The following is a 12,124-nucleotide window of genomic DNA, read 5'->3' as shown; positions in this document are numbered from 1 at the left end:
TTTGATATCCACTGCACCTCTCTCAGCTGTTACAGTCACCTGTCAGATCCTGTCCTAGAATAAACTGGCACAAAAGTTAGCAAGAAGTTGTATCTCACAAAGCCAGTGCCATGTAGTCCCCAGTAGGTCAGTCTGTATGCATAAGCAGTCTGCCTGCAGTTGTACTGTGATACTGCGTAGGTTATGTGCCAGCAACTTCCCCAGGCTAATTGACTGGTTTGTGTACTGTTTATTGATTCAGCTTGGTCTGGTACATGCAAAGTTCATAAAATGCATAATCAATGTGTTTGATAGTGAATGGTGGACATCAGTTGGTGAGTATTATACCACCACAATAAACTTCTCTAATACATCAAAATGTTCTGCGTCGCTTGCACATGATGAATCTCTTATTTAATGATTCTGTTGTCTTAGATTCAGGCAGTCATTATTCAATTGCCATTTGTGGTTTCTAAAACTGTATCTCATAATGGTTTGCTGACAATAATTGTAAAAAAGTATGCACATTACTACACTTTAGTGAATCTCACATTTTTGCAAAATATAAGTAGTTCATTGAAAGGTAGCTATACAAAACATGAATCACCTTTTATTTTGATGGCTTCAGTGCTCCAGACACAGGCTGCTGTGGCCAGAGGCAGTGGTCACACATGTGTGAGTTGTAGTTGTATGAATGTGTGTGTGCTTTCTACTTCAGAAGAAGGCCTTTTGACTGAGAGCTAAAATGTATAGCAGTCCTTTTGTTGTGCCTGTCCACAACTCAACTTCTCCTCTACATGGTGTGCAGCAATCTATTCTTTCCCTAATTAACAGAATTTTGTCATTTAAAGTCTGTTTCAGTCACTGACTGTTGTTTTTTTGGTGTGGAACATTAATAGAAACTTTAATGATTGTAAGCTTTACTAAATTTGGTGTCAGGCATTATACCAGCATTTTCAGTCCTGTAAAGTGAAAAAATCCATCAACTAGACTATCTGAAGTGTATCTACAGTTTTCAAAATATATTTGCTCAGGAAAAAATGTTCTAATATCAACCAGTAATCACTAACTGTACTTTTATCTTCTCTGCTTTGTTTTTCTGTTTATCTTGAAATATATACTTACATTGCTATACTTTACCTACTTAAACAAAAGCTTGTTGTTATATTATCCTTTGCAGATATTCGATTTTGAATTAACACCAGAGGAGATGGAAATATTAAACAACTTGGACCATGGAGAACAAGGACGTATTTTGGATTTTGGCTTCTTCAAAGGGTATGTCTTTACGCTACCTGATTGTGAAAACTTTTTCAAATATCACGCAGTGTCACAGCCTGTATGTAAAGAGGCAGCAGCTTTTATGCTAGCATGTAGCCTTTTAAGCCTAAATAGAGTATAGACAGTATCATTAATTCTAGTTATCAGTGTCATCTATAAAAGTTGTTTATCTCTTTGATGATATTTATCTGGAAAGTTGTTCCCCATTTCGAAGTGTTCTTCCTCAAGATAGAAACTATGAAACACTGTGGTAGTACAATAACCATGGGACCATTCAGGCTAGTAATGAGCTATAGAACCGGAGGCATGGAACAGCCAACAGCCACACAAACAAAACATTGCTAAACTTTTGGACAGTGTTATTTTTCAGAGCTTATTATTACAAAATACACATTGACAGCTACTTCATTCCGACTGACTACAATGTAAAACATGGCCCGACAGTCCTTTTTCACCTGAACTAAAAGTATCTGATGTGATGAGATAGTAATATATTTAAGATTTGAACTGCTCATTCTGATCACCGTTATGGCAACAGTGGTTCTCAAGTAATTTATAACGTAATTGCTGCATAAATGCTACACAACTTCCCAGGGAGGAGAATAAAGTCTGTGCACTGATTAGTTCATTGTTCACCTTTCTGTATTTGGTAAGAACAATCGCAGATAGCAGTGACTTCACTTTTGGAAAGGCACATAGTAACAAGCGCATGGGTCCATGAACAGAAGTATGACAAAAATTGACAGGTTTTGTGAACAGTTTGGTGAAGAGCCACAAGGTCACAGGACTTTGATGATGTGGGAGAATAAATATTTTTGCCTAGGAAGTGATTTGGATGCTTCCCACTCCAGTCATCCATCAACTCAAAGGGAAATGTGCTGAAGTTGGTGTGTCAGTGAAGCATTCACCTTGCAAGTTGACCAGAAAGAGTGTTCCAGAACTTGGAATTAGCAGGAGCTCATTGCATCTCCACATGAAAATGGGCTTAGCTGTTAAAGTGGTGAGGACATGGAGATGTATCAAGCTGTATAGGGATAATGGTGATGTGCATACAGACTTTTGGGCAAATAAGTGTAGGTGTTATTAAAATTACAATGCAGTAATTGCATGTGTAAAGGGGTACACTGGTCACCCTTTATTGGGACTGTAGCTCATCTGGGTGACATGTTGTGTCAGGTGGAATGGGCGGTGGGAGAAAAGAGGCTTTGAGCATGATGGAGGGAAGGGTGGCTGACTACTAGGAGAGAAAAGCATAAGGGTATGGAATAGTAATGTGGCATCTATAAGCTCTACTTGGTTCGAGTATGGTGAGTTGTGTGTGGCCCGTGATAAAGTGATGAGGTGGAGGAGTAGATCAAGAGGGGGAAATAAAACAGAGGAGTGTGAGAGCATAGAATGTGTGGAGTGGGTATGGGAGTGTCATGTAGACAGGCTGGAAGAGGACATGTGAGTGGGGCTACAGAGACTGAGGCCAACAGGATGGTGGCACTGAAGCACGTGTTGTAAGGAGAATTACTATCCATGCAGTACAGAGCAACTTCTTTTGGGAAAGAGGGGGGGGGGGGGGGGGCAGATAGCATGGATTGTGAATGACCACAGCCAAATTGGCCATCAGCGACCATCCAGTGGTGAATATGGTGCTGAGCACATAACGCTTAACTTCAATGTTTGATTCACAACCTATTATCTGGAGACTGGATCTAAGCCCTCCAGTACCAGCTTCTCTACATTACATAAATGGGAATTGTCCTTCTGACATATCCATCAATCCTGCAAACCACCTGGCTTCAAATTCTTCTGGCTCTTGTCCCACACCATCATCCAACACTGTTCCCATGCAACATGCTTCACATATTCTACACTCATACTCTCCTCTACAAAGTCTTCATCTTCCTCTGTTCTATCTTCCCCTCTCAGTCCACTCCTTCACTTCATTGCCTGCCACATCCAACTCCTACTTACTCTGTGCTGAGCTCGCTGCTCCCATAGTCTCATCATTCACTTTATTCCTCTACGCCACACCCACCTGCCATCCCCTTCAGCCATCAGCCACCTTTCCCTCCAACCCTTTCTGATTCTTCTCACCTTCTTTCTCCGCTCACCCACTCCATCCAACACAATGTGTCAGACAGAAGGGGGGGGGGGTGTTAATTTGGGGTGATTTTTGAAGGAATCTGAGAGGAAAAGTAACCAGGTACTTCTAGCCACTTATAGATTTGATAGCAGTCATAAATTACCTTAGGCAAGTTGCTCAAGACTCACTACTGTCGTTATATGCTGAAGAGCAAAAGAAACTGGTACACCTGCATAATATTGTGTAAGGCCCCTGCCTCTCAGAGTTGTGTCTGGACACATTAGGTGTCCCATTTGACTCCAGCTGCACAATCCCCACACTGTTACAGAGCCTCCATTAATTTGAATGGTTCCCTGCTGACGTGCAGGGTCCATGGATTCATGAGGTTTGTCTGTATCTGTACACGTCCATCCACTCCATACAATTTGAAATGAGACTCATCTGACCTGACATCATGTTTCCAGTCATCAACAGTCCAATGCTGGTGTTGACAGGCCCAGGCAAGGCATAAAGCTTTGTGTCGTGCGGTCATCAAGGGTATGTTAACCGGGGACCTAGAAACAACGGAGAGGCTCCGTCCCCACCGCAGCCGCAGTGGTCCACAACCCCACGACGACTGCCGCAGTCCACTTCACCCCTCTGCTGTCCGCTGCCCCACACAGAACCCAGGGTTATTGTGCGGTTTGGCCCCCAGTGGACCCCCCCCCCCAGGGAACGTCTCACACCAGACGAGTGTAACCTCTATGTTTGCGTGGTAGAGTAATGGTGGTGTACGCGTACATGGAGAACTTGTTTGCACAGCAATCGCTGACATAGTGTAACTGAGGCGGAATAAGGGTACACGAGAGGGCATTCGGCTCCAAAAGCCCATATCAATGATGTTTCATTGAAAGGTTCACACACTGAAACTTGTTGATGGCCCAGCATTGAAATCTGTAGCAATTTGTAGAAGGGTTGCACTTCTGTCACATTGAATGATTCTCTTCACTCATCATAAGTCCTGTTCTTGCAGGATATTCATGGTACACTCGTGAAATGATCATTTGTGAAAATTCCCACTTCATCACTATCTTGGTGATGCTATATCCCATCGCTCACTTGCCGACTAGAACACCACATTCAACCTCACTTAAATGTTGATAACCTGCCATTGTAGCAGCAGTAACAGACCTAACAATTGCACCAGATGCTTGTTGTCTTATATAGGTGTTGCCGACCGCAGTGCTGTATTCTGCCTGTTTATGTATCTCTGTATATGAATACGCATGCCTATACCAGTTTCTTTGGTACTTCAATGTAGATAATGTATTAATTCAACAAGTAGGATTTAAAGTGACACATGCCTAGCTGGTAGTAAACAGATTGTCAGATCATAATCAGATAGCTCTGTTTGTAGTTCAGAAATACCCTAAGAAATCAGAGAGGCTGATTAAGGGCTGAACTATAGAAGATTTTTAAAGAAAGCTTAAGAATTCTGACTGGAGTAAGTTTACACTGAGTCTAATGCTAACTCTAAATTAAACATATTTCTTAAAAAGTTGGTACCCATTTTTGAAAGTAGTTTTCCCAAGGAGGTAATTAAATGCATTGATGGCAAGTCACTGGAGAAACCTAGGATTGCTACGAACATAACAGTCTCTTCACGAGGAAAAAAAATGACATGCACAAAATATTCAGAACAACTAATCACGCAGAAATACTTACTTATTATATACAGTACCGTAATGTATTACGAAAATTGCAGAAAAACGTCCAGGAGTATGCACACCTTGTGAGAAATTGACAGTTCAAGTAATAAAATTAATATCGAGTACTGTTAAAAGTGAGACAGAGAAGTAATATTTCTTTTAAAGAGAGTGGTAACATTGTAAAGGGAGATTCATGTGTAGCAGATATTTTTTATAATTACTTTTTAAAAATAGGTGAGAAAATTGGTGCAAATAGCCCAGAAGAGTCTATAAAACAGTGCACTGATGAAGCAATGCAGCAGACATTCAGTGAATTAAAAATTAACCTCACATTCTCACATCCCCATTTGAAAAAAGGGAGATCATAATCATTCCAAAAACAAAGTTTGTGTAGGGAGGACAAAATTTCCAATAAGACACTAAAAAGTTATGGCTCTATAATATGTACAGGGTGTACAACTTTGATTCCACCATTTTTTTTTTCAACATTTGAGACTTTAATGGAACAAATTTGTTACACAAGTATCATTCAAAGTATTTTCCATTGCTGGCCACTACTTTCTCCCATCTTTCGGGCAGTGTACAAATCCCGTGTCGAAAAAATTGTTCATCTTTTGAAGCAATCCACAAATCCATCCAATTTGTGACTTCTTCATGAGATCGAAAGTGTTGGTCAGCCAGGCCATGCACCATTGATCTAAACAGGTGATACCCAGAGGGAGCAATGTCTGAAGAATATGGCAGGTGGGGTAGGACTTCCCATTTTCACCATTTCCAAGTACGTTTTGACCTCTTTTGCAACGTGGGGTCGAGTGTTGTTGTGCTGCAAAATTACTTTATTGTGCCTCTCGCTGTATTGCTTAATGCTCTGCTCAAATCCATTAATTGTGTTCAATAACGAGCACCTGTGATTGTTTCACTTGGTTTTAACACCTCATAGTACACGATGCCGAACTGGTCCCACCAAATGCAGGGCATGATCTTGGAACCATGAATATTCAGTTTCGCCATCAACGTAGAAGCATGGACAGGATATCCCCATGATTTTTTGCGTTTAGGGTTATCTTAATGAACCCATTTTTCGTCCCCATCAAAAAGCGATGCAGAAATCCCTTCCAGTTTTGCCTCTGAAGCAACTGCTCACAAACACACAAACGTCTCTTGGTTTCAGCTCACACGGGATCCAAGTTCCTTCTTTCTGAATAATGCCCATAGCCTTGAGACGTTTTGAAATGGCTTGCTGTGTCACTGCCACTAATCATGCCAGTCTTCTTGAGTTTGCTGCGAGTCTTCACTCAGCAATGTTACCAATACTGCATCTTCGAAAACATTCTCTCTTCCACCACTATGCTGTTCTATGACATTAAAATCACCGTTCTTGAAGCATTGAAACCACCCATGACACGTTCTTTCACTAATAGCATCCTTACCATATGTACTTGAGAGCATTCAATGAGACTCAGCCGCTCTTTTTTTCAACTGAAACAAAACAGTAACACCTCCTGCAAATGTCGAGAATTAGGCTTGTAAACTAACATTTTCAATCAAGAACAACTTTATAATGCAGAGACAAATTGACTAATGTTTGAATGAGGTTATGTTGACCAAGATCCAAGCAAATTGCCTGATGTCTGCAATCCGTTTCTTTCAACCGCTACTTACCATTGTCGCCACCTATCGGCAAATGGTGGAAGCAAAGTTTTATACCTTGTAACATTCTTAGTCACTTGTGAAATGCGTGATTAACTCACAGTATACATGTACATGCTTTTGCAGAAATATATGTCAATAAAATTCTCTCGAACTTCCAGCTCTGTCAAGTGATTTATAATTCATGAGGTTAAAAATCAATGATCTGTCAGCCCCAAAACAGCCATGCCAGCCCGTAGGACAGCTGGTAGCATCACTATTGCGTCATCTGAACATGCACTGTGCCCAGGCGACACATTCAACGGCTGATTGTCCAGCTAGAAGAGTTTAACATAGGCTGTATAGTGGGTCTGCAGAGGCTGAGTATTCCTATTGTTGTGTTGTGTGCTATGCCAATCGTACAGACACCACCACTGGCTGTTGTTGGTGGCAACGCACACATAACGTGTAGTATCTGGACATCCAATGTGCACTACAAGCAGGCAGGACCAACAGATTGTGTACCACATGCAAACAGATCCCACAGTTATGGTGGGGGCTATTCAGTGTTCTGTCCTGCCTTCTATGCAACATCCCATAAGCACTAGTACCATTGGTAGGTGGTTGCATGAAGTAGGGTTTGCTGCATGCTGATTCTTATGATGCCTGTCACACACACTCCCCTAATGTTGTGCCCTACTTGACTCGTGTCACGACACTGATAGCTGCAGAGGCCCAGAATAATTTTAGATTTACTGGGGTAGTGACGTGGTTGCATTCCTGCATATTTTTTAATACATTATTTTATGTCATTTTAGCTGAGCACCATAACTATGTTGCTGCATTTATGGATGGCTCTAAACATGGGACTCCATTTGTTGCTCTGTTGTTTTCCCTGATCATGTCTTCAAGATCCAACTGTCTCAAGTCTTTACTATCTGCTATGCAGAATTATGCATGATCTTGCAGGCGCTGGAGGAGAAGAAGCGTGGTTCGAGTGCTAAATTCCTTGTCTGTTCAGATTCTCTGAGTGCCCTTCACCCTCTGCAACACCTGTACCCAGCAGATAAAGTAGTCCAGGATGTCACCAGACTGGGGAAGAAGCTGACTTTCTGCTGGGTACCAGGGCACATGGGTACTATGGGGAATGAAAAAGTGGATGTAGCAGCCAAGGAGGCATGTCGTGTCTTCAGATACTTCAGTGTGTGATGCTGTTACATGTTATGACCTTGCAGAGTCATGCGTCAATGGGAAGAATAGTGACTTGTAAATGACAACAGTAAGCTGCATCTTATAAGTTCACAATGCTGTCCTGCTGTACCTTCTTCCTCTCATGCAGGTAGGATTAGGTCCTCCTCATTCACCTTCACATAGGCCACAGCTGTATGATGTGTGGCTTCTAGCTCTGGTGAGAGAACCCTCCAATGTGTGGTGCTCTTCATGTATAGATCTCAGGATGCCACCTTTTATTAGTCTGTGTTTTATTTCCAGACCAAAGGGGGCAATTCATTTGTCAACAGATTTGACCCCTACTTTATCTGACTATCAAATGAATATGTTAAAATTTTGAAAACTTTGTGAACTGTTTCACTTGTTCCTTAAAATTTCAAGGTGATGTTTTTAAGGTGTTATTGGGGTGGTTGGCTCATCCGTGCTTCTTCTTAGTGATCACCCGTCACATAGTCCTGGGTATTTATTGTAGCTTTCCTCTTGTCTTGTTTCAATTCACATAACAGTTTTAGAACATCTGAACAATTTCATGATGTGAGCTAGTGTAGTTGTGTGGGTATTCACCGGTCAATTGGGAGAGAGTGAGTACGATTTTATTTCAGATTACTTTTTATTTCTTTCCTGACATTTTCTCCATTTCAACCGAATTCCTTCCTAAAAATTTCATTGTGGGTGCTGATAAACTCATCGTTGAGCACACCTAACATTCCCCCATCCCCACCCACCCGCGCGCACACACACACACACACACACACACACACACACACACACACACACACACACACCTGTCGTCAGCAACAATGGGCATGGGCCCCTGCAGGTTGACAGCAGTTCATCTTTAGTGAGAAGTCCCATTTATGCCTCAGAGGCAGGTCTTTATCTGGAGGTGCAGTGGGGGTGCGCCACGAAGAGTGGTCTCTCATCACAGGTCCTGCCAGCTTAATGCAATGGCATGTGAAGCAATATCGTATGGTGCCTGTTCATGTTAGTATGGTGTCAGGCCCCTGTGGTTGTAAATCCAAGTGTGCAGACATCACAGCATAGAGTAATAGAGATCTCAAGTGTAATCCTGCGATAGTGCATCCCATGTTGCTCGCTTTACACCATTAGTGTTCCTAAAGGGCTCCATGACAGCCAGACGGTATATGGATGGGGTCCTGCAAATGGTGGCTTTGCTGTTCGTGAACACCCACCCCCATGCTCTATTTGAACAGGACAATGCTTGTCCTCATATTTCTGCCACTTCCTGAGCATATCTTTGCAGCTGTGGAAACTCTTCCATTACCATTCACTTCGCCAACTCTCCCCTCAATCGCAAAATGGGGGATTACATGAAGCATGTCATCAGGACTCCATCTCCATTCCTCAATCTGGAGCAACTGCATGCTCAGGTGTGAGCAGCATGGGCTGTATTATCACAGGACTGCATCTGAGACCTGCAAAACTCCATGCTGCAATATCTGAATGCTTGGATTCACAACCTGGTGCTATACTAACATGAACATTTTGTGGCACAGTGAATGTTGGTCCTTTAGAGTTGAAAGTGTAATCATTTTGTAGATGTGGCACTATCTGCCAGTCTCTAAACAATGATCACAATCTGTCTTGTCCTTCTTTTTATTACAAACAAGGTGTTTTATGTTTGTTCTGTTGAAACATTCCACATCATAACATTTATCATGAACTTGATCTACGAAACAAGTAACTAACTAACTCACTAATGCCACACCCCAGATGAAGTGCAGTACATTATAGCTGCTCAGGACATTATAATCATATACAAGGTTCTACTGTGGCTGTGTTAAGAACTGAAAATCAGTTCACCAGATATAATGGTATGAACTTATTGAATCAACTGTTAATGTATCAGTGTATGTGTATGTTTATTCTTAACTACTTAGCTCTGAAGAAGGACCTGCCCAAAAGATTAGCAATGTTATCAGTATGCTTATTGACTACTAAGTATCTCAACTGTATGGTAAGATGATACTTTAAATCCTTTCATTATTTATAATCATTAAACAATGAACATTGTATGTTATGATCTAATTCTAATAAGTCTGTGCAATTTCAGGGTTGAAAACCATCCTGAGTATCCCTTCAAGGGAACAAAGAAAGATATTCATAATGCTGTCAACAATGTTTTCTCATCAGAAGAAAAACAGGTGGCTAAGCCACTTAATGCCCTCTGTGTGCAAAATGTTTGAGAAATTTAGTACAAGTAAGTAGAAAAAATATTGTTGTTGTTGTGGTCTTCAGTCCTGAGACTGGTTTGATGCAGCTCTCCATGCTACTCTATCCTGTGCAAGCTTCTTCATCTTCCAGTACCTACTGCAACCTACATCCTTCTGAATCTGCTTGGTGTATTCATCTCTTGGTCTCCCTCTACGATTTTTACCCTCCACACTGCCCTCCAATGCTAAATTGGTGAACTCATGTCCTACCAATCGATCCCTTCTTCTAGTCAAGTTGTGCCACAAACTTCTCTTCTCCCCAATCCTATTCAATATCTCCTCATTAGTTATGTGATCTACCCATCTAATCTTCAGCATTCTTCTGTAGCACCACATTTCGAAAGCTTTTATTCTCTTCTTGTTCAAACTATTTATCGTCCATGTTTCACTTCCATACATGGCTACACTCCATACAAATACTTTCGGAAATGACTCGACGTTAACAAATTTATCTTCTTCAGAAACGCTTTCCTTGCCATTGCCAGTCTACATTTTATATCCTCTCTACTTCGACCATCATCAGTTATTTTGCTCCCCAAATAGCAAAACTCCTTTACTACTTTAAGTGTCTCATTTCCTAATCTAATACCCTCAGCATCTCCCGACCTAATTCGACTACATTCCATTATCCTCGTTTTGCTTTTGTTGATGTTCATCTTATATCCTCCTTTCAAGATGCTATCCATTCCGTTCAACTGCTCTTCCAAGTCCTTTGCTGTCTCTGACAGAATTACAATGTCATCGGCGAACCTCAAGGTTTTATATCTTCTCCATGGATTTTAATACCTACTCCGAATTTTTCTTTTGTTTCCTTCAGTGCTTGCTCAATATACAGATTGAATAACATCAGGGAGAGGCTACAACCCTGTCTCACTCGCTTCCCAACCACTGCTTCCCTTTCATGCCCCTCAATTTAAACGATTTTGATAATCACTCTGTGAGTAATAAGTTAGCAAATATGTAACTTTTGAATGAAATGATGCAAGTAGAATTGATAAAAATTGTGAATACTTTGCAAATGTTTGAATGAAGAACTTCAGTTCTATGTTTCAGCTCATCACAGTGGATCATAACAGGACAGGCATTCGAGAACGCTCTCTCAGGGTATTTATATGATTAGATAAATCAAGAAATATACAGATGGCATAAAAATTGTTGAGAAATGAATGAGATATAAATGATTCTTCTGATGCATTAAATAAATGTACAGAAATTATTTAGTGTTTTAAACCTATCTCCTTGTCAAAGTTATGTGCAGTATAACTGAACACTTCACCTTCATAACACTCTTCATTGATGAAACATTACACAAAACAGAGTACAGTCTCTCATGTAAAAGCGATAATTTAACACGTTGACTGCCGCACACAGTCAGAAGTGAATGGCTCTCTCTCTTCATGACCCATGTTCTTGCTCTTAGATCTGGCAAGTCATGTAGTGTACCAGAAAAAAGAGTTGTTCAGAGATCCACCTCCAACAGTTCAAGGAAAAATTGTTGACTCTTTCTAATCAGTCCTGATAATGATTCTCTTTGCAAATAACACAGCATCTTATCACAGAATGGTGCTTTGTTTACAGGAGTTTCTTGGTTGCTGATGTATTTTAAAATGTTATACTTAGACTTTCAAGCTTTAAAAGTGGCCAGTATACTGCATTAAAGATATCATGAAGGAATTTATAAATGTTTCTACACAGCAGCAATAACATGCTGGCATCTTGAGAAGAGATGGGTGACATTGGCATGTGTGTTAGCAGTTAGCTGTTACATTTCAACGATCTGTCCCGTGATGCTTCCCATAAACGTTTACCTTGACTATTTTCTTAGAGTTGCCTTCTCATAGTTTCTTGATGCTGTGGACTTGTTATGCAGTGCCACCAACTCTCGCCATGTGACTTTGTTTCTATTTGCACAGAATAGAGAGCTGTAAGAGAGCAGTATAATATTCAAGCTGCAAAATGACATAACTGCCTTTTAAAGAATTCTTCTATATTTTGTTGCTCTAGTGAAA

General features: G+C 40.9%; 1 protein-coding gene across 2 annotated transcripts in view; it reads left to right on the top strand.

The window, feature by feature from the left end:
* The window catches only part of LOC124550909 (1,5-anhydro-D-fructose reductase-like), a 73,562-nt gene extending 62,231 nt beyond the window's left edge, over positions 1-11,331 (top strand). The window contains exons 6-8 of one of the 2 annotated variants that reach the window (XM_047125711.1): positions 1,160-1,257; positions 9,956-10,102; positions 11,156-11,331. In XM_047125711.1, the coding sequence (XP_046981667.1) occupies positions 1,160-1,257; positions 9,956-10,088 (231 nt within the window). In that variant the 3' untranslated portion in view covers positions 10,089-10,102; positions 11,156-11,331. The remainder of the gene's footprint in view (positions 1-1,159; positions 1,258-9,955; positions 10,103-11,155) is intronic. The other variant, XM_047125703.1, reaches the window with a different exon arrangement.
* Positions 11,332-12,124: the final 793 nt, after the last annotated feature.

This window comes from Schistocerca americana, chromosome 1, assembly GCF_021461395.2.
Source record: "Schistocerca americana isolate TAMUIC-IGC-003095 chromosome 1, iqSchAmer2.1, whole genome shotgun sequence".
NCBI classification, from domain to species: Eukaryota; Metazoa; Arthropoda; class Insecta; order Orthoptera; family Acrididae; genus Schistocerca; species Schistocerca americana.
This window is presented reverse-complemented; position numbering and strand designations above follow the sequence as displayed.